General features: G+C 39.5%; 1 protein-coding gene across 4 annotated transcripts in view; it reads left to right on the forward strand.

The window, feature by feature from the left end:
- ANKRD55 (ankyrin repeat domain 55) overlaps window positions 1-21,378 on the forward strand; it is a 47,085-nt gene that overhangs the window by 15,428 nt on the left and 10,279 nt on the right. For all 4 annotated transcript variants that reach the window (XM_032097025.1, XM_032097027.1, XM_032097024.1 and 1 more), the window contains exons 5-9: window positions 177-237; window positions 3,805-3,933; window positions 16,422-16,606; window positions 18,278-18,445; window positions 19,769-20,433. In XM_032097025.1, the coding sequence (XP_031952916.1) occupies window positions 177-237; window positions 3,805-3,933; window positions 16,422-16,606; window positions 18,278-18,445; window positions 19,769-20,433 (1,208 nt within the window). The remainder of the gene's footprint in view (window positions 1-176; window positions 238-3,804; window positions 3,934-16,421; window positions 16,607-18,277; window positions 18,446-19,768; window positions 20,434-21,378) is intronic.

A 21,378-nucleotide genomic window follows, 5' to 3' on the forward strand; every position in this document is an offset into this window, starting at 1 on the left:
GCCATAAAGTCCTATTTGTTTTTCTCATATGACAAAGCTCAAAAGTAAGATACTGACCTGTGCCCGTCACTAATACTGATTTTTCATGAAATTGCACATTTTGGTTTTTAAAAAACTGTCAGTTTTTCAGGTTTAGTCAGGAGTACAGCACACTGATTATATCATTGCTTCCACAGGCTTCTGAGCGTGCTTCTGCAGCAGTCAAATCTTAGTGAAATTAATCATCAGGACAATGAGGTGAGTGAGCTTGTGCTTCAAGTCACAATCCCTTGAATTGAGGGCATAGAAGCCATTCAATTTTACAATGGGACTTCACACTACCAAAAATTTCTATAACGCTTTTGCTGAACTCTGCAAAGTACTCTCATTTTTCTTTCTATACACTATGTACCTGTAGGCTAATAAACCTTCTCTGTATTCAGCCATCTATGAGGTACCTTGAATCCATCTCTTAAATCATTTGTCAAGACAATAATTGCCCTTGATTCTTCTGAAGTTAGACACTGGACCAAATCTTCACCTTTACCAATCATAAGTGTTCAAGGCCCAGCTGGATGGAGCTCTGAGCACCCTGGTCTAGTGGAAGGTGTCTCTGCCCATGGCAGGCAGGTTGGAACCAGATAATCTTTAAGGTCCCTTCCCACCCAAGCCAGTCTATGATTCCTTGATCCTTGATCAGAGAGCCAGCATTACACAGAACAGTCATGGAAGCACAAAAATTTGTGCTGTTGTCTTCCATATGAAATCGTGTCCTGCATGTATATATAGCATACATAGGAGAGTGTTAACTTCCCATGTTTTTCTCCAAAGAGAGAAGCCAAGACACAAGAGAGATTCTGAGTGTCTTTTCATATGTTTCTCTTCATTCTAACAGTTGCTCAAGAATGTGTATCTTTTCCACAGCGCCAGAATGGCCAGAGGGCTGTTAATTTGTCCTCTTTCTTATCCACTGAAAAGTTGTAGAACCTGCTCACAACACCCTAAACCAGATATATATGCTTTGTCTTGCTGTAGAAATATGTTGCTAATGAATTGCGTGGAACTGTGGATCATCGTTTCATAATATTTTGCTGTAATGCACTGCTACATGCAATTTGGAACTTTTAGTCCATCTCATTGTCATTTGGCGCTGACAATATATTTGTTCAAGTGTCAGTACTAAGCCCTGAATACTCATGTTTTCCGAAAAATGTGGATCCTCATAAATGTTTGAAACTAATAGAGCTGTTCTCTTGGCATAAGTAAAACACTTCTGTTTTCTCATCTGACACTTGAGAAAAACACCCTGATGAATGCATGAACACGTAAACAGTAAGAAATACACCTGGAGGTTTCATAGCTTCCACAACTGTGTCTTTCTGTGGGTTTATTAGTTAAGCCTGTGAGATGACAATGTGAAGAAACATTCCCTGTAAAAGCCTTGAATCTGAACAAAACAAGTGTCACACTATATTTCTCACATTCCCATTTCTTGGGTTTTGTCCTTTTATGTCCCCTACTGCTCCTTATTTTGTATGAATGTGCAATTGTTTGGCTGCCTCACCTCTTGTATTCTGCTGGACCTTCAGCTTTGACAGTTCTGATATCACTCTCATGCTTCCACTTACAAGCAGTAGTGTATCTACCAGCGGATGCCACTCCAGGGTGGTAGCACTATGCACAAATGCTGTGGGCTAGGCAGTCATTGCCTGCTGCAGAAAGCCTACAAACATGAGCTGCTGCTACAAACAGCTCAATGCTCTTTGCTCAATTGGGCGCTCCGAAAGGACATGTGGAATGTACCAATTATCAGACAGGAAATGGAGAAGAAAACAGGAAGCTCTCTCTGAATCCTTGGTGCAGCCACATGGCTACAAGAGTAAACTGAAAAAAGATATACAAGAAAAGGACTACCAAGATGATAATAGTTTTAGAGCAACTTCCTTACACGGGCAAGCTAACTAAAACTAACTAACTATAATAGGACTTTCAGCTTGGCAACTACTACAGAGGGATGATATAAACCCATGGTATCATAAATTGCATGGAAATGAAAAGAGAATTATGATTAACTGATCTGGGATTCTTGCATATGAAAATATGGGGACATCTATAAAAATTATCAGGCAATAGTTTCAAAGAAAATGAAAATAAATACTTTTTCAGAAAATGCATCATTACCCTCTGAAGCACTGGTTGTCATAGGAATTCTTTAGTCTAATTACCAAATATTAGGTGGCAGTATATTGTCAAGCCTTGTTTCTTGTATTTTTACACTAAGCAGCTGCTACTGACCTCGCTGAGTTTTATCACTGTACTATAGAGATCTTTGAAAACTATCAGCAGTTTTACATTCTATGTTACAGCTCATTCTGCTGGCTACCGCAGTAGAAACAGAGAGAAAGTTGATTTTTCAAGGATTTTTTCTTTGGCCATACCAACAGACTGAGAAAGGATGACAGAAAGAAACCGTAGTTTCTCCTTCTTCAGGGATTTTTCTGCTCTCCAGGACTAGTGACAAGTACTCATTTCCCACCTGGAAATCACTGAAGCCTTGTAGATAATTGCACTCACAGATAATGTGTGTCCATCAACAGTACTAAGTCACCCATGTCTACTGACATCAATGTCAGAGCTCCCATTAATTTCATTGGTGCAGGAGTTTACCCTCAATTTTGGTTTCACAAAACTGAAACCCCCATGATTAAGCTTTGCAAACGCTAAGTAAAACCAAAACTGCTCTCATTCAACTGCTCTGTTGTGTTATCACCCATACTTAAGCCACATGGGAACTTAAAAGTCTTACAAGATACGTGATGATTGAGAGAAATGAATGTAAAGGCATTCAAGCTTTTAGTCAGAAAATCACTGCAAATAACTTCCACTTTAATGCACTGATAAGCTGTCTGCATCAATACAGCTCATACTTTACCTGGGTTGTTACCAGTCAGCTTTATGGTGCTCTACTTCAAGTTTTAATTGCTTTTCCACTCAACCTTTTTTTTTTAATGCTTCTTATCTTTTTGGAAATCAGACAAGACCCTTGAAATGCATTTTTCTGGTAAGAGAGAAAACAACACCTGCCCAAAGTAAAATGTTACCACACCTGAAAAACACCAGCAATTTTTTAGAAGCACAATAAATGACTAAATTTATACAGAGAATCTTAATCCTTATGGATACAGAGTAAAAGATAGGTGTGTGTAACAATGCTGAAGGTGCAAATATAGGCCAAGAATTCTCTGATCTAAGACTGATTGGATGCAGTTAAGATGGAATGAAAATGCAGGTGAATACCTTACCATTTGCTTTGTTTTCTCCCTGAAGAGTAAATATAAAATGTTTATATTGTGACTTTTTTGTGGACATCACTCTGTCAGTTCTTTAGCTTGCTGACTAGTGCCAGCTGCAGTACTAGCTTATGATATTTATTTTGGATCAAAAATAAGATAAAACATAAACATCACTCTGTGTAATGCTGAAGCACCAGTCTAAACCAGGCTTTTCTCACAGGATCCAAGCTGAGCAGTGAGGAACTGTCTCCCAGCCATCGTTGCCCTCACCACAGGTTTTTTATAACAGGCTATAGGCATGTACGGAGGTAGCATTTGTGTTTGTATCCATTTTCTATAATAATTCCAAAAAGCTAATTGCTTGGTTCCCCCTGATGACTCCACTAATTCAGAAGCTGCTACTATTTCAAATCAAGGTGACGAGGGAAGAGTTTGTCCACCCTAGATGGCTTAAGGGCTGCCTAGCCCTTGAAGACTTGAAGGGTGCTCCTGTGAGTGACAATAATTTGCCCTCTGGGTTTGTGGCTTACAGGGCATGACTTCACTCCACTGGGCTGCATTCCACAACAGACCCCAGCACACACAGACTCTGCTGCACAAGGGAGCAGACCCAACTCTGGTGGACAAGGACTTCAAAACAGCTCTGCACTGGGCAGTACAGGTGAGCCACACCATGGTCCCACTGGGATGTTTATTGAGCTGACTTGGCTATTGTGGTGTCCTAAATACTCCTAAGGATATAGCTGGGGATGTGGAACAAGGAAATTGGATGCTAAGAATGCCCATTAAGCCCCAGCATTTTGCCAGTGGGTATGGATCAAGGATCTAGCATCCTCTTTGGAGACCAAAGCATACTCAATATCGGCTTTGCCCTATTGCCCTAAAGTTTTCATTCAGCTCAGTGGGACTATGTGTATGCTTCATATTGAACTCACGCCTAATTTTTTTTCACTAAATCAGGGTTTCAGAAACCAGCAGCTTAAATAGTCTTGCCAAAGGCCTTTGGGAATAAAATAATGTAAACACAAGTTAAAACACATTTAAAGAGATACAGCTGTGAAATAATTAGCTGAAGGGTTGAGACCCTACTTCTCTGGAGACTGGGGAAGACATGGAGCAAACACATTTTCTGTTGAGCTGTACGTTCCTATCTCATACGCAAAAAAACATTGTCAAACACTGAGAACATCATTAGAGAAACAAACCATATAGGTTTAATGTGACATTAAAAACTGTATTATGTAATTGTTAGTAAGTGATCTAAAGCACAGCATAATTTACTGGCTTTCCTAGTTTACTGCAGAAAACTGCCCAGATGAAATTGTATGTTTTAACTTGCTCACTTGCCATAGCAGCTTCCAGTAGCGATGTTCAAATCACGTGCACAACAGATAAGCCAAAATAGAACTCACACAGAAATCCAGCAACATTTTCGTACAATGACCAAATATTTGCATCCTTATCTTTTGGTCTAAGTTTGCTCTTCTTAAAAGAGGCATCAACAAAGAAATTTAAAATCTCTGAACTGCCATATACTATATTTGTTATGGGGGGGGTAAGGACATCTGAGCAAATGATCTGTTTCCTTCAACCACAGCCTCACAAAGATGGTTAATATAATAGGCCTTTATTTTTTTTTTTTCTGAAGTAGAGGTATATTTTGATCTCTGCAACTGGTATTATTTCAAAAGTTTTGTTCTTCTTTAATCCTCATCATTCTTAAATTGGACTTGTTATTTGCCTTTGGAGACTAAAGGTATCTACTCTGCTATCTGTTGTGCATTTTTACCAGGTTTATTCCAGTTCTGGCTGCTTCCAGTGGGAAATCTCTGAAACTCATGCAAACTCCTGCATGATAGCCAGTGGTCTGTATCATAGCTCTAGGGACAAACTGTCTGACAAACAGAAAGACAAAAGTGAATCCTCTTTATAACATTCAGAGTTCCCCTCCTTCCTTAAGCTTTCCCTGATTCTGTATTTTGTACGTTTCATTGTTTAATTCCACTGTTAACTCGCACCTCCACCCTTCTCTCACAAGTGTGCAGAATAACTCTTGAGAAATGGGGAGATGGAAACTGCAAAACCCACTTGGCCTCAGGTGGAGGACAAGTCACAAATACCCTCTTTTCCTTTAAGCTGCTCCTGGAAATGAAGAGGAAGTGTGCAGAATGACACACACCCACACCCACCCCTTTTTCCCTTCTTGTGAGATTTCTGCCATTAAACCTTATAAATTGCTTCTTCCATCCACATACTTCTCCACGCTCTAGGTCCAGAAGGGGCAGTTGAAATACCAGAGCATGAAATAGATCTGTTCACATTTCTCTTACTCAAGAAGAAAACTCTTGGCCAAGAAAAAAAACACTTTCACGCAGTGCTCTCTGCTGCCCTTTTAGGCTCAGGAGATTTGGCTACTGTGGACAGGCACAACTTTTTCTGCTGTGACAGAGAACAGAACAACAGCTCTGCTGTATGGGATCATCATTATGTCTAATAGCCTCCTCCATGATTGCTGGAAAGGGAATATTTTTCCTTTAAGAATTGTATAAATATCTTTAGAGAACAAGAGACTCACAGAGCTCAGACAGTACAGCTGCAGGGGTTATTTTTGGCTGAATAGAGCCCTGTGTTTCTTTTTTTTTTTTTGTAATGCAGTACGGGGAAGAGCAGACGCTGCACAGAAACTTGTTTCAGAGGTTGCAGGAAGGAGGCAGTTCGTGCACACTGGGCTGAAACACAGAGTAGGACCATAAGAAAACCATTGCCCACCCTTCAAAACCAAATTCTTGGGCATGGGGCATATTTGATATGAAATCATTGTTCCATGCTGGCTCTGTCAAAGACTGCATGTTTCTGGCTTTGTCTTCCATCAGGCATCGTGGGATGATCAGTCCCATCCATGTACCCAGCAGACCTTGCCCACACCAAGGTCTGCCTCTTTTGAAAAGCTCAAACCTCCTGCCATTCAAGTTCACATCTGAAGTGCAAAGGTATCAGTGTCAAAAACACTGATAATTACTGTTTGGCGTGAGACTACCTCATACCACATTTTTCACACATGCAATATTTCTAAGCGCTGGTGCAGACAGGCCTACTAGGAGTGTCTCAGGAGGTATTTCTCTCATTTCACTGCAGCCAGCATTAATTACTGTAGTGAAAAGGAAACACACCTTTGAAATAAAAAACTGTTAACTGATACTGGGACAAAGGGTAAAGTCATTCTAACAACTCTAGATAATGATATTATTGAAATCCTAGTAAAATATAGTATATACCACACAGCATGCACTATCCTACTGCACAGTACTAGACTATAAAAGTATTAGTAGTACCTTGGAAGCAGCTTGGGAAGATTTGGAATCTTGTTATGTTGCCTTGCCAGTTGTCATCATTTTTACCAGAATTTTCTTTGTCTCTTTCTCAAAGACTCTGGCTCCCAAAGACATACTATTATGTGAAAAAATAAACAAAAAGGATAAACAAAAAACAGTTTGTTTTTTTTTTTTTTAAAGTGAAGAGGTACAAGCCTGTAGGAATAAAAAGAAAGCAACTAGAAAGAAGCTATTAAAAATAATATTCTGCCATGGGGACCTGTGCTTATGATTTTTTAATAGGCTGACTTGGAGTGCAAAGTTTTAAAAAATTAGAAGCCAGCATATTTGTTCCATAACAACAATGCAGTTGTTTCATTCCCCTGTTTCCTGAGAAGAGTGTAATACCTGTATATATAAAACACACTGTAAAAGAAATACTTAAGTAATTATTAATTCGTGTTTGGCCAAGCATTGCAGTCTCTCTGTAATTACTTGGAAGGTGAAAGCACACTTAAATGTCAGGATCTGTGGGAAGGAATGTCTCCATTGCTGTAGGAGATCTCAAGGACAGAGCTGGTTATCCGGCCAGAGCAGAGGAAGGGTCCAGGGAAGGCAGTGGTGGCTCAGAATCTCTCCCAAGGGATCACTGCTGTCCTCCTCTCTGCCCTGCACCCCATTGTTTCATGTGGGCTCCATATGGTGGAAGAATTCAGAGAGACTTCCAAAGACATCTTAAAACCCAGTGAGTGTTTCTCTACTGCAGGTATGTCTGTTGTTGGACTGGCCAGAAAAGGTGCATTTGCCAGGAATGGTTCACAGTCTAGTTGGTTTCAGTCAGATTTCTTTCCCTGCAAAATTGTATTTCTTTTCTCGCTATTACATGCAGTTTTCTAGAGATGGCTTGAAAGGAAGAGTAGTGATTTCCTTTTTTATGTCACTAGCTTTAAAGATGATTTTGACTGTTAACAAACAAGTCAGAAAGATATTCAATTTTCATTTTTTAAGTATACACTTTAAAAATCTCTTTCTTGTGTAAATATTGTCATTCCAGCAATGGTACAGCTCTTGCTTATGGAGGTTGGAATATTGCATAGCAGCAGGGATCTACAGAGTGAGCTGTCAGGTTGCAAAACAAGACGGAAGAGAATTTGCAAATAGTTTTGAGGAAGAAATAAACTTGCTTTAATACCAAAGAGGATTTTTCCATAAAGTGCCCTAAATATTTGTGACACTGTCTGCAACAGTGAATTAAATGTGCTTGAGTCTTGGCTCTGGCGCTGAGGTGAACTATCATAGGACAACCTGTGTCCCTAGTGCTAAACTCTCTTATTCTCCAAAACAGGATGGCCATACACAGACCACCTACTGGGAATGATCTGGACCCATGCGAGCTCCAGGAACTGCTAGGGAAAGTATTAATTGACCCAGGCCAAGGGAGGATTTTAATAATTACATGGTACAGACAACCAAGTTCCAGTGCTGAAGGATGTTACTGAGTGCTACTTAGTTTTTTATATAACTGCAACCTATCACTTCACTTTTAGTTATCACAGAATCATGGAATAAACTGAGTTGGAAGGGACACACAAGGATCATTGAATCCAACTCCTGGTCCTGCACAGGACACCCCAAGAGTCACACCATGTGCCCAAGAGCATTGTCCAAATGCTTCTTGAACTCTGTCAGGCTTGGTGCTGAGACCACTGCCCTGAAGAGCCTGTCCCTGTGCCCAGCCACCCTCTGGGTGAAGAACCTTTTCCTAATACCCAACCCAAATCTCTCCTGACATAACTTCAGGCCATTCCCTTGGGTCATGTCACTGGTCACCACAGATCAGAGATCAGTGCCTGCTCCTTCACTTCCCCTCACGAGAAAGTTGCAGACTGCAATGAGGACTCCCCTCAGTCTCCTCCAGGCTGAACAGAACAAGTGACCTCAGTTGCTCCTCATAAAACTTCACCTCAAGGCTCTTCACCATCTTTGTTGCCCTCCTTTGGATGCTCTCTAACAGTTTAATAACTTTATTATCCTGTGGCACCCAAAGCTGCCCCAGCACTGGAGGTGAGGCCACCCCAGTGCAGAGCAGAGGGGACAATCCCCTCCCTTGCCCGGCTGGCGATGCTGTGCCTGATGCCCCCCAGGACACGCTTGGCCCTCCTGGCTGCCAGGGCACTGCTGGCTCATGTTCAACTTGCCACTGACCAGGACCCCCAGGGCCCTTTCCATGGCACTGCTCTCCAGCCTCTCACTCCCCAGTCTGTCCATACATCCAGGGTTGTCCCATCCCAGGTACAGAATTCTGAACTTTCCCTTGTTGACTGACCTTCATATGGTTGGTGAATGCCCATCTCTCTAACTTGTGCCTGGGAGGGAGTCAACAGCTCCTCCCAGTTTTGTAACATCTGCAAACTTGCAGTATTGTATAAAGTATATTTTGAGTACAAAATCTCACCAGTTCAACCAGATCATGAGAAAAACCGCCTTTACTGAAATAATAGACTGTTAAAAAGACCTTCAAGTATGAACATGCCAAAGATGATGTAATTTTTCATGCCAATCAAATTTCTGAGGTAATCAATTGCAGAACTCCCACTGAGCTTAGCAGGAATTTGTCTTGGGCAAAGACTGTAGGTAAGCACAGGATAGTTGCCAGACCTCTTCCCAGCACACAGTCTATGTGTAACTCCACAGAGGATGCCAGAATATGAGTAATGTACATGCAACACACTTCTTGCGTATCTAGGCATGAGTGATCTCCTATGCCTGACAAAAGGCACTTGAAGACAAATGTTTCCATTTCTCTGATAGAATAAATCCTTATTCTACTTCAGATTATAAAAATTACTTCTTTTCCAAAGTATGTAAACAGCTTATTTGGAGAAATCAGTCCTTACAATAAAGCAATAGCAGGGGAAAGTTGCCAAGTGATTTTAGTCATAGTCATAGTCATTTACACAGTAAATCATATGCACTTAGACTCCAAGTGAAAATAAATTCTCAGAGAGACTTGGCCAGTGTTTCATGCAATGTTTTGTTTGAGCAAAGAGTGGGTAAGAGAGGCAGGGACATATTATAGCCAGAGTCATGCCTCCATGACTGCCTTTGTCATTTGGTACCTTTTTCCAACACACATTAAGGCTGCTAAAAGGATAAATATTTTAAAAACATCACGTCCCCTAGCTGTACCAGAGACAGAAATGCTCTGAGGACCACAGGACAAAGTTTCCTGTACAACAACACGTTCTCTTTCCAAGAGTACCACAAAGTCAAGCCAAGCTGGTTCACTCTGACTGCAGAGATGGTGTCTCTGTGGGTGTGTAAAGCTGCAGCACTCAGGTCAGGTGAAGACAAATGAGCTTCGCTCTGAGCTGAGTCTCACCAACATAACTACAGTGGTGTCAGTGGAGTTGTTACTCATTTGTATTGGTTTGCCATCAGAAACACACCCTGTGAAGAGCCTGGGCTGCATTCAGGGGATCTCTGGCACAGCTTCCTTGGCAGGAGGAAAGATAAAGCTGGTATTATGAATTGTTTCTTTCCTCATCACAGAGACCACTTTTCCATGTACTCTCTAGTGTAAAGAAACCACAGGATGCTCTGAATTTTTGCTCACTTCTCCACTGCCAATTTCAGCCATCTAGCAGCCAGGAAATGACAGCAGTCAAGGTAGACTGAGTGTGTTTCCATTCCTTAGCTATCCCTAGTCTTGGGTGCAGAGGGGGAGGTGCTGGACGACACCAGCACCATACATGGCATAAAGCTCCAATGTGTGCAAAACTCTTCAGCAACCCAAACTGCCAATTTAAGGACATTTCTCACTGCACTGTTTGCTGCAGACTAGAGGCCACATTATGTCTCTGCTTTTGAGTTTGGCATTCTCCATCCTTAAAACAGCGGACACTGCACCTACAACAAAATAGGCATATGTTATTCTGATACTGCCTTAATATCTGATTCCAACCTGACTTATCCTCACGGCCGATGCAACATTTGTCTTGCTCTGATTCTAGGATGAAATTCTAAATTGTATTACAGTAAAAGTAATGATGTGATATAGTCCTACAGTGCTCTGCATGTGAATATGAGGAAAATGGCACTTCAGTGAAATTCATCACATAAGGAAAAAAGTTGTGTTGGAAGAATAGCCGAGTTTTGTCTGTATAGCTGTAACTAAACACAGTTTCTGCCACAATAGCCTTGAGTTAAAGATCAGAGCTTTTCAAGATCCAGTCCAGAGATCCATGTGTTAAAGGATATGGAATGGCTTCTGCTTTTGGTAAATACTGAATTTCAGAATAAAGACAAAGGTTAAAAATTACTTTGAAGGGAAAGATGTATTTGCCAACATAATAGCTTCAACTAGAGTTATAAAGGAAAAAGTCCACAGACAATTTATTTGTTCAAATTTTGCTTTGGGTTGCTCAAAAAAATACTTTAAATGGTTCATGTTTATTTCAGCAAAGGAGAAAAAGATTATGTTTCGTTTGTCTGGTTTATTTTCCAGTGGTCCTGCTGGTGTTACAGTTGATTTCAGATTATTCTATGTGTGTCTGTTTGTGAAGGATAAGAGGAAAGACAAAAGGGATTGGATTTTCTAACATAAAACTCAAACAGCACCCAATGATGCACATAGATGGTTTGCAAGAGGAAGCTGGAAGTCCTTATGTAAATATAATTTATTTTGCTTTTTTATAAAAGTGAGTTATCTCCCAGAGTAGTGCAATGGTAATAGTATTTGTTTGTTCCTGCAGAAAGGAGTGAAATAATGCTTAAAATCTCAAGCCACTCAGGGGTGGAACAGAAGACATCAAAGAAAAGGTCAAAGCTTTAGGTTCATATTTATGGAACTGAAAGATGAGAGAATGTAAGAGAGGAGAAAACACAGGCAGACTAAAGTGCAATGCTAATGATAAGAAGCAACATCAAGAGCTTCTGGTGGAGAATTTCCATCCAGCAAAGCTGGCTACAGATATAGGAAGGCTTTAAACAGCATGCTAATGCAAACAGACCGGAAATATAGGAGAACAAATACAACCTAACCACATCCAGAGGTATTTACTTGGAAGAAAATTATTTTATTCGGGTTTTGTGAGAACATTTAAGTGGTCCACAGCTTGTTCCTCTCCCCTTCCCACCTCTCCATTACTGGTAGCAGGCTTAGAAAACTCCTTTCATATGACTCCTCTTTGGCACCACCTTATCTAGTTTACTAGAGTATTCTGAAGAGGGAAAAAAGTTAACCCTCTAAACAATGCAGTGAACAAAATAAAACTTCTCAATATTTATGATTGAAGACCTGGCAGAATAAAATGCAATGTTACGGTAGAATATAATGTAAGTGACAAGAAACTTTCCAAGTAAAATTATTGTTCTACTTATCAGTTGGATATAGAGAGGTCTGAAGTATAAGAACCACAGCTGTAGTAACAATGAGATAAATTGAGAAGATATAGCTGAAAGAACTGTCGAAACCAGAAAAGTGTCACAGAGGTTCAGGATTCTCCTCATGGTACTTGATTCAGTAGATACTTCCTGAATAACTGGTTTTTTATTTGAAAAGCACGGAGAGATGCAACTCTCAGAAGTCTGACTTTTATTAACCAACCTATAGAAACCAGAGTTGTAATCAAGTGTGAGAGCTAGATACCCTGTTAGTGAATTGGCTGTTTGCCACTGTCTGGAGATGATACAAATTTCAGACAAAAATTTGCATAAAGCATTAAGACAGATTTTCTTACAGGGGCTCATGGATCCAGGCTTTAGGACATTTCTTCTTCATAAAGTAAGTTTAATTGAGATGAGTGATCTAAGGAAGAAAATTGCACTGAAGAGAATCAATAATGGGTGGAAGCAGATAAAAGTGTGAGATGACACAAAAGTGTAACAAAAACGGGGGGGGGGGGGGGCCTGCAAAACTGTTTAGAAAGACATAGTAAAAATGACTGATAATCTCTGAGAATGTTTGAATCTCTGCTGAAAAGAATTTGAATACAAAAAGGGAAGCTGAAATTTAGTGATGCATACAGTAAGGTTACAAAAACACATGATTCTCCTATGGTAAATTTACCAGAGAACATCCTGGTCTAACAATAGTACTGTGGTAAATTTACCACAGGAACACTACATTTTTGGTGACCACAGCCCAAAGCTGTCAATCTAAGAATAAGGGGAAGTAAGCATTTTAGGAGAATTTTGAGTGCAATTTAGAAGAGCCAAGATGAATATAAAGATAAGAAGGCATTCCTAAGAAGAGAGAACTGGAAAACCACTGAGCAGTTGCCCAGAAATCTCGTTCAGCAGAAGGTTCAAATATGAGGAAATATTCTTCAGTTACTTAGAAAATGGAAGTAACAATTTGATTGAAATGTTAAAACAAGGCAGAATTTTCATAGCCATCTTCAAAGCAATTATTGCTTCCTCAGATGAGAAGCTCTTAGGTATAACATGTTTGAATGTCAATTAATCAGTTTAATCCCATGTAGTAAACCACAAAAAAAGCTGGAAAAGTGACAACAAGATAAAGTTCATCACATGGCATAGAAGCCTTGCTGAGCAAGTGGCAAATACAGTGATCGTTAAAAGTCTAATTCTTTGTTCCTTTCTGGTTTGAGCAGTACATGCAAGTTTAATCACATTGAATGACATCAATAGCACAATTTTTATAAGCACAACCTGCTGTAATAGACCCAGAATTCAGTCCAAGATATCCCAGAGGGGCAGAGTAAGGAGTGATGCCATCAAAATCAACCGGGGACTTCTACCACACATCATATATTCTCTATCAGCCACATTCAAGACAGTTCAATTAATCTTCAGAGGTGAATATCTCATAGACAGTCCAACCAGGGATGTATCATAAGAATGTTTTTATTTGTTGCATAATGAGGTGTCAAAATACATAACCCGCAGTTAGAACCAAATTACAGGGACACCAAGTATTTAATGGGTGAAGATGAATTTCAGAATTATTTTGATAAATTGTAGGAAATAAATGAAATTAGTAAAATAACACTGTATACAGAATAATGAAAAACTAAATGGTTTTGTGCAAAATTAAGAGTAATAAACTAGCAGATTACAAAAGTGAATAGGAGTTAATGTTATGGTGCTGATATAAATCCAACAAACATAATTCTGGGACATATTAACAGAAGTATGGTATATATGGGCTACAGGAAGTAATTTTCAATGTCAGGAGAGAAGCCTCTGCTGGCTAATTATGTTGTTTGGAGTGCCATGGTTGAAAAAAGCTGTAGAAAAACTGGAAACAGGCCAAAAGCAAGCACCAAGTATGATAAGTAGGTTGGAAAACTTGACCTGCACAGGGAGGTTGAAATGGTTTGTTTAGTCTAGAAAACAGAAGGTTGGTGGGAGACAGAACAGTCTATAAAAGTACAAAATGCCAGTAAGAACAGTGGGAAATTCCTTATGTGAGTGCTAAGAGTTGTGCAAGAACATTGAGGGACTGAAACTGTTAGCTGCAGGGTGTGAAATTTCAATTTAGCAAGACAGTGTAAAACTGGAGGAAAAGTAGAGTCAGTAGAACATGAATACAGAAGTAGTAAGGTGCTAATGTTAACTATTTTTTATATCAAAAGTGACTTAGAGAAGGATGGTAACAGATAGGTATTTGTGTGGTAGTACTAGAAGTATGTAGTAGACTTCTAAGTTTAGCTAGCCCTGAATGTGACCAGAGATTTCACTGATACTAATGATGAAAATATGTAACTGGGAATTATACTAGTATGGAGGATGTTGGTATTTGGCATAGGGACTGGACAATAAAAACAACAACAATTCATAGGACCTCAGTATTCCTGAATGTGAAGATCAACACTCTTCTTTTCATTAGATATTCAGACAACTATAAATTAATAACAATTTGAACATGGTTAACTAGGATGTTATAAAATGCCTGGTCACAGCAAATAAGCTTGGATGACACAATCAAGATTAGACTCTAAATTAAACAAGTGAGTGAACAAAGAACATGCAAAACAAAATTCCTGATTTCAGGGGGACATGTTTTGATAAATTAAGGAAATTCTCAGCTGGACCGAGTAGCTGTGAGATCACAATGTTCCAGGGACCTGGAATGTATCCTCACAATGGTGCAAATTATAGCAGGAGGCTGCATCCCAAGAGCAGAGAGTAAAGTGTATAGAAGAGGCTTGAGATAATGGATGTCTACCCATCTTTAAAAGATATATTTAGAATAAATAGCTATCTTACAAAATAAGATACAAAAGTACAGAGAAGCAAAAGAAATTGTGTCTTAAAATCCAAAAGACAAGAGTATGATTAAATGTTGATTAGAGGCTGGAAAGAAATTACTTTCAGGGATAAGACTTGAAATTACTCTTGTTTAATATTTTCGTGATAACTTGGCACATAATACAGGAGCTTTCTGATAAAGTCTACCAATAATAAAAACTGAAAGACATTGACAGGAAAGAATGGGTATATCATACAGGGATATGGATCACCTTTAAATATTGTGTAATACAAATAGGAAAAAGTTGAATAGGATAAGATGTTTAAGTCATGCTCTTGGGTGCTAGTAACAGAAGGTTCTCCCCAAAACTAGAAACTCTATGCTTGGAAACAACTAAGGAGGAGAAGTACTGAGGTGTAAAGGGTCATTCCAAAATTACTAGGATCTTCTAATGGGACACAGCTGTGACTGAGGCAAATGCTGTTCTATGACATACCAAAAGAGGTATTTCTGACACAAATAAGAGCAGTGTCACTGTACAAGATCTGGCAAAAACATCTTTGTATGACTCGTACAATTTTAATCACCCTTCTTCAAGGAAACACAACTAAAAGGAAAAGGGCTACTAGGTTAATGAGAGAAACAGAAAGCATATTTTACAAGAAAAACTTAAAAGACCATGATTGGTTAGAGCAGTAAGAGAACAATTCAAAAGAGATGTGATGATTGCCTAAAAATACATCTGAAGAACAAGTACCAGTAAGAGGAAAGAAGTATTTAATCTAAATAATAATGCTGGAACAGAAACAGAAGGATATAATCAGCACTGAGTATGAATAGGAATCAGAGATACAAATCATTAAAACAAAGGAGTTCTTGAACTGTGTTCCTTTGAGAGTAACAGGGGCAAAAAAACCCTAATTGCTTTTAATGGACAAAGTGAGTTTATGAGAGGGATGATGTAACATAGCTGCAAGTGATTGCAGGGATTGAATTTGATAATACAGAACGACTTTTTCAACCTTGTGTTTCTGTTGCTATAAAAAAGTAATGAATTCTTTTGCTCAGTTTCTGCTAAGGTAGTATATAAAATGTTCAATTTCATTTGCAGGTTAGAGAACAATGTTGACTTTCTATTAAGATACCAGACACTGGAGCAAACTAGCTAAGAAAGTTTTCAAGAAGCACTTGAGCAAATATTTGACATTGCTTTTCTAGGTGTACTGAGACAAACTTACAGATATGGGTTGGTTCTCTGAGGTTCTTTTCAGCCCTAAATTTGTATGGGAAAATATAAGTTTGTGTTTCTGGACTCTGGCTTAGCAAAACAGCAAAAAGCACAAGTAATTTCTATTGAGTAATTTACACTCTGCAACTTCTGGAGATATTTGCAGTGCTACATTATTTATTATTTTTCCAGTGTTCAGAGTGTTTTAGAAAATTTCATAAAGTATGCACAGTTCTCACCTGGAGATGGGAAGCTTTTGGCTTTCATACCTGGAGATTTTGGCATACATACAAAAGAACACCATTACTGTATTTAGCATTCTATAGCAGAGAAGATGCAGCCTGGTGTGAGCTCCATTGTAAAGCACTTTCCTTCTCTGAACTTCCTTCCAGAGCGGCAACAGGATTCTATGTTCCATCATTCTGGACCACTGGCAGGGACCATCGATAATAAATTATGATGATGAGAATGGCAAAACATGTATGCACATTGCTGCTGCTGCTGGCTACAGTGATATCATCAGTGAGCTGGCTAAAGTCCCAAAGTGCAACCTGCAGCCCCTTGATGTGGATGACAGGTAACCATGGAAACTCTGAAATTTCTGCTTCCTTTCTAATAACCTGAGACCCGCTCTGTTTACTAAATAATCATGTTTCCTGTTTCACAGGCCATGGCCTGGTTAATACCCTGCACTCCACAGAGAGCAGTACTTGCTCAGAAACACTGCAAACCAGTCCAGCTCACATGTATGCTACTTAATATCATAACTGACTAGAAGGAATGACATTTAGCTTTCTATCTGTAGGAGAAAAAAAAGATTATTTGTGAAAGGACTTTGCCACCACTCACTTTAGTTTCTTTCAATCAAAAGTGAACATTCTTTTCAAAACAATAGAACAGGATCCTGCAACTCGAAGCCAGGATCCTGCTGTTACTTTTATTAAAGAAATGGTGGTGTTCTCTTGTATTTAAGATGAAAATACCATACTCCTATAGGACCAGAGGACCCTCACCTTCCATTCTGAAAAGGCATATGATTCCTTCTGTGATTAAATCTCTATTTCATAAGTAGAGAAGAGTCATATTTCCTCTTTTTCACCCCACACCCACCTCCCTTGGAACTTTCCTCATAATTTTATTTAATGCAAACAGAACCAGCTGGCTGTTCACATTGATTATTCTTCTCAGTGAAGCAAAAGCCAAGGTTTTCTTGGCTTAGGCCTTCAGGTACTTAAAATAATATCATTCTTCATGGAAAAGTGCAATAAAATGGAACAGAAATAAAATGAACAGGGTTCTGGAGCAGTTCCTAAACATCACTAAAATGTAGTTGAGAAGGCTGTGTTTCTATGGAAAGAAGAGCAAAGGGAGGAAGTTACCTGAATGAACTTCAACGTTCATTAAGACATGGCCACCTATTCCACGTGCCCAGGTATTTCCACAGAATGTATTATACTTGGAGAAGGAAAAGATAAGCTGTTCACTACAAACACATATCTAAGATTTTCATTCTACTGTGTTTCTGACTGTACCTATCTGAAATCACTGGGGCTGAAAAGAAATAGAAAGAAAATGTCCATGTCATTTTTTTATTCTTGAAACACTTTTCTTGTGGTGTTGTCTCTGCTTTCAGGTTTTTCAACAAGAGCAAAATACAATTTGGAAACTGGACAAAAGTTTTCAAATACAAGATGCAAATTTTCTGCCAAGCACAAAATCAGTTTGATTTTCCCACAGAGATTCAAAACAATTATATGTGCTCTGTTCTGTGCCTATCATAGAACTCAGAAACTGGCAAAGTGGCAGTGGCAGTCTGGTAGATGTGTTCAGTCTTTCTCATTCATCTAGGAGGAGCTTCTCTTATTACCTTCATGGAGAGTCCCGTGCCAACCGTTGCTAACTGTGGTTGGTGTAAAGATGAGAAGAGTTTTTCTCTATCCAGTAGACCCCATAAAGGCTTTTTTCAAAGTCTGGTCTGAAAACTTCAGCCACTTCTCCTACTCTACAGTTCCAGCTGTGGAAAAGATGCTATTATATAGTATGTATAGGCATTCTGCAGCCCCATATCTACTTTACCTGCAGCTAAATAGATGCACCTACAACAGTGTGGAAAAAGTTGCAGAACTTCTTAAAATGTATGTTTTGAATCTGTACAAGTAGCATAACCTGTGCACACCTCACTATGTCATTAATAGTTTCAATTGTAAATCTATTCATCTATTTTAATGATACTTCTCCTTTTCTGTAGGACTCCTTTGCACTGGGCTGCAGCAGCAGGGAAAGCTGACTGTGTGCAGACACTGCTAGAACTGGGGATAGACAGCAGCCCTCGAGACATCAATGAAAACACTCCTCTGACGTACGCAATATACTGTGGGCACACAGCATGCATCAAGCTGCTGTCTCAGGAGAGCAGGTAAAGGTAAAGTTCACATCTTGCTCACATGTTGCCACTGACTAGAAAACAAATTTATTGCTTTTTGAATGCTACTGAAGGGTTTGAGCCCTGGGTGGTGTTCCCTTTATCCATATGCAATACTGAGTTCATTTCCCACCAGTGTTGCAATATTACAATCAGTTACCTACTGAAGACTCTTCACTGAGGTTGCAGTACTACTCTACCAAGCCGCAGAGGGTTCTGAAGAAGATAGGACTATAGCTCTTGCTCAGTCACCTTCATGTAGAAAATTTGTATAACAGAATAATTTCAGCCCTCTTTCAGCCCTCAGATACACATATCTTCCACTTCTTTGAAATCCCTGTGCACTATCTGTGTGCTGATGTAATCAGACAGACAGAGAGACTGAACGCAAAAGCAGGTTTGACAGACAATAAAATAAATCTCAAGTTTTCATCCTTAGTGTAAGGGTTTGGTAGTATTATCCTAGCCTTCCTTAGTTCTCTGCCTTGATGTCTTTTTTTATTCTGAGTTCTTGTTTGTTAAAAAGTATCACAAAATAGTTACTGGTTACAGTCTTCTTTTCTTCATATTTTTCCTTTTTCAGCAGCTGTTATGCAATTAGTTTCCATTCTTCAATTTTGAGTATGCACTTACATTTATCTTCCCATTTCTTTGTGCTTTCCCCTCCTTTCTAGTCAGAAGTTAGTATTATGTCCTATGTTCCAAATGTGAGACATGGGTAATATTACCTTTCCTCCTGCACTCTGTCTATTAAAGGAGGTCAGAGATTAGCCAAAATTTCATCTTAAAACCACAGCCATACCAGTGTAGATAATTATCTTGACCAATCTGAAACTGTGCCAGAGCTCTTTAGCACAAGCAAGACAGGGAAAGGGCAAAAAGGGAAAGGGCAAAGAGGAAAAAGGAAAGGGAAAAGGGATGGTAGGAATGGTGAATTAGTGCCTTTTGTTACAGTGTTAGCAATGACTGTACTGTTGGAAATATCATTTTCCAAATATGACATAATACAAGGACCTCTTGATTTAAAAGATCACAGCATGCTCTTCTCATTGTCATTAGATCTTTACAGCTGGTAGATCCTGAAACCAGAAAAGTTTGGGGGTTTTTTGCCAGATAGCTGTACTAAGTTACATTGAGATGATTGTAAGGCAATTCACCATAAGAAAGTGAAGTAAGACAGTAGTATTTTCAGTCTTTGTTAATTACAAATTTGGGATCTTAATTTTCTTGAACCACGTATGCAAATATATCTGGACAGAATATTGCTTCTTTCATGGAGTAACACAGTTGTTTTCACATTTTGTTTTGTATTTCCAGTAGATCTGAGTCAGTTCATCAGTTGCCCTCCCAGAACAACAGACTTGTAAAGAAAGAAGAAAGATTCAGTATGCTGAACCAGATCTTCTCTTGCAAAAAGAAGAAAGATGACCAGAAACCCAGCCAGAAGGAGAGAAGCAGGGATCAATATCCTGGAGAAGAGACCTCAGAAGTAGATGATATCATCACCCATTTTGATTGCATTATGAGAAAAAATTTCAAAGACATTCCAGATGAGTGTAAGACCACCCCTGACTTTAAAAGAAAGAGCACAGACACTAAGTACCTCATAGCAGAAAAGAATCAAACAGCAAGTCAGGGACTCCCGCCCATCAGCACCCAGAGCCTCCCCCCAGTCACTGCAGGCAATTCTTTCCTAACTGCTTCCCAGAGCACAATGTCAAGTTTCTCCTCCAGCGCCAGTACCCACCATTTTCCACACAAGTCTCAAAAGAATAGGAGTGAGCACAACTTGCTGGACCACACAAGCAGCTGCCAGTCTTTGCTGGATGATCCCTGGAACACAGACTCTAACCAAAGACTTTCTTACAAAGTCTGTACTAGGACTTCTTCAGACAAACTGATGAATGGCTTAAACTCTGATAGATCTCACCGTGTGCTTTTGTGCCCACCCTGCCTTCCCTCACTTCCCAGTTCTCCATCAGGTAATTTTTTTTCCTTCTCTATATCCTAAATCCTATAATACCTACTGATGTGGCAAGCTGATTCAGAAAAAAAAGTAGGTACCAATAACATTTCTAATTTTTTAATATTTTTTTCAGTTTCTCCTGTATGTAGCTATCACAGAATGTGGGTGGGACATCATTTGAAAGCTGAAGCAAGGTGCTTAGGTGTGGGAAATAAGAGATTTAAGTAGGTCTGATGAGTAAGCAAAAATGCTGGCATACAAGGTACCTGAGCAATAAGTGCCTCCGGGTTGTACATATGCTTTGTGAATTGCACATTAACGCCCACTACCACACCTGCTGCTTTGTGTTCACATCTAGTCCTGGAAGTAGATGTGCAAGAAACAGTCCTGCCCTCAAGTCTGTAACTGTGCTGAGAACTGCTTCTGGATCCAGCCAGGTCCAGTGCCATGCTGGACAGCTTCATGCCATGCCGCTTTACCCTTGTAGGTGTATTCTGACCCCAGGCTGCAGTGGCACCCCTTCCCAACCTGAATGCCACCCTGAATGCCAGCTTTTTGGTCTGACATACTGTTCTTATGGTTTCTCCAAAGCTGAATTCGGGTTGCTAAATTTACAGAGATGGGGTAAATGCTCTTATTCTGTGGTCTGGAAATTGTAATGCAACAGTAATGAAGCAGAGCATTAGAATTCTAAGGTGAACTTGATACCAGAGTTTGGCTGGATTTGGGATCTAGTATTTTGTTTGACTCACATCCATGTTTAAATGAATCTGGCTGGCTGGCCTGCACTCTGGAGTTTACTTTAACATATCAGTGTCTCCAAATTCATCTCCTTTGGGATTAGTCCCATGCCAAAATTAAACACATCTAGCATGCCTTCCAACCACTGCAATATCTAACTGAAAATGAAGCAAGCAAAAGCAATCCCCAAACTTACCAGTATACCATTAAAAGGAGTAAA

This window comes from Corvus moneduloides, chromosome Z (assembly GCF_009650955.1).
Source record: "Corvus moneduloides isolate bCorMon1 chromosome Z, bCorMon1.pri, whole genome shotgun sequence".
Taxonomy (NCBI): Eukaryota; Metazoa; Chordata; class Aves; order Passeriformes; family Corvidae; genus Corvus; species Corvus moneduloides.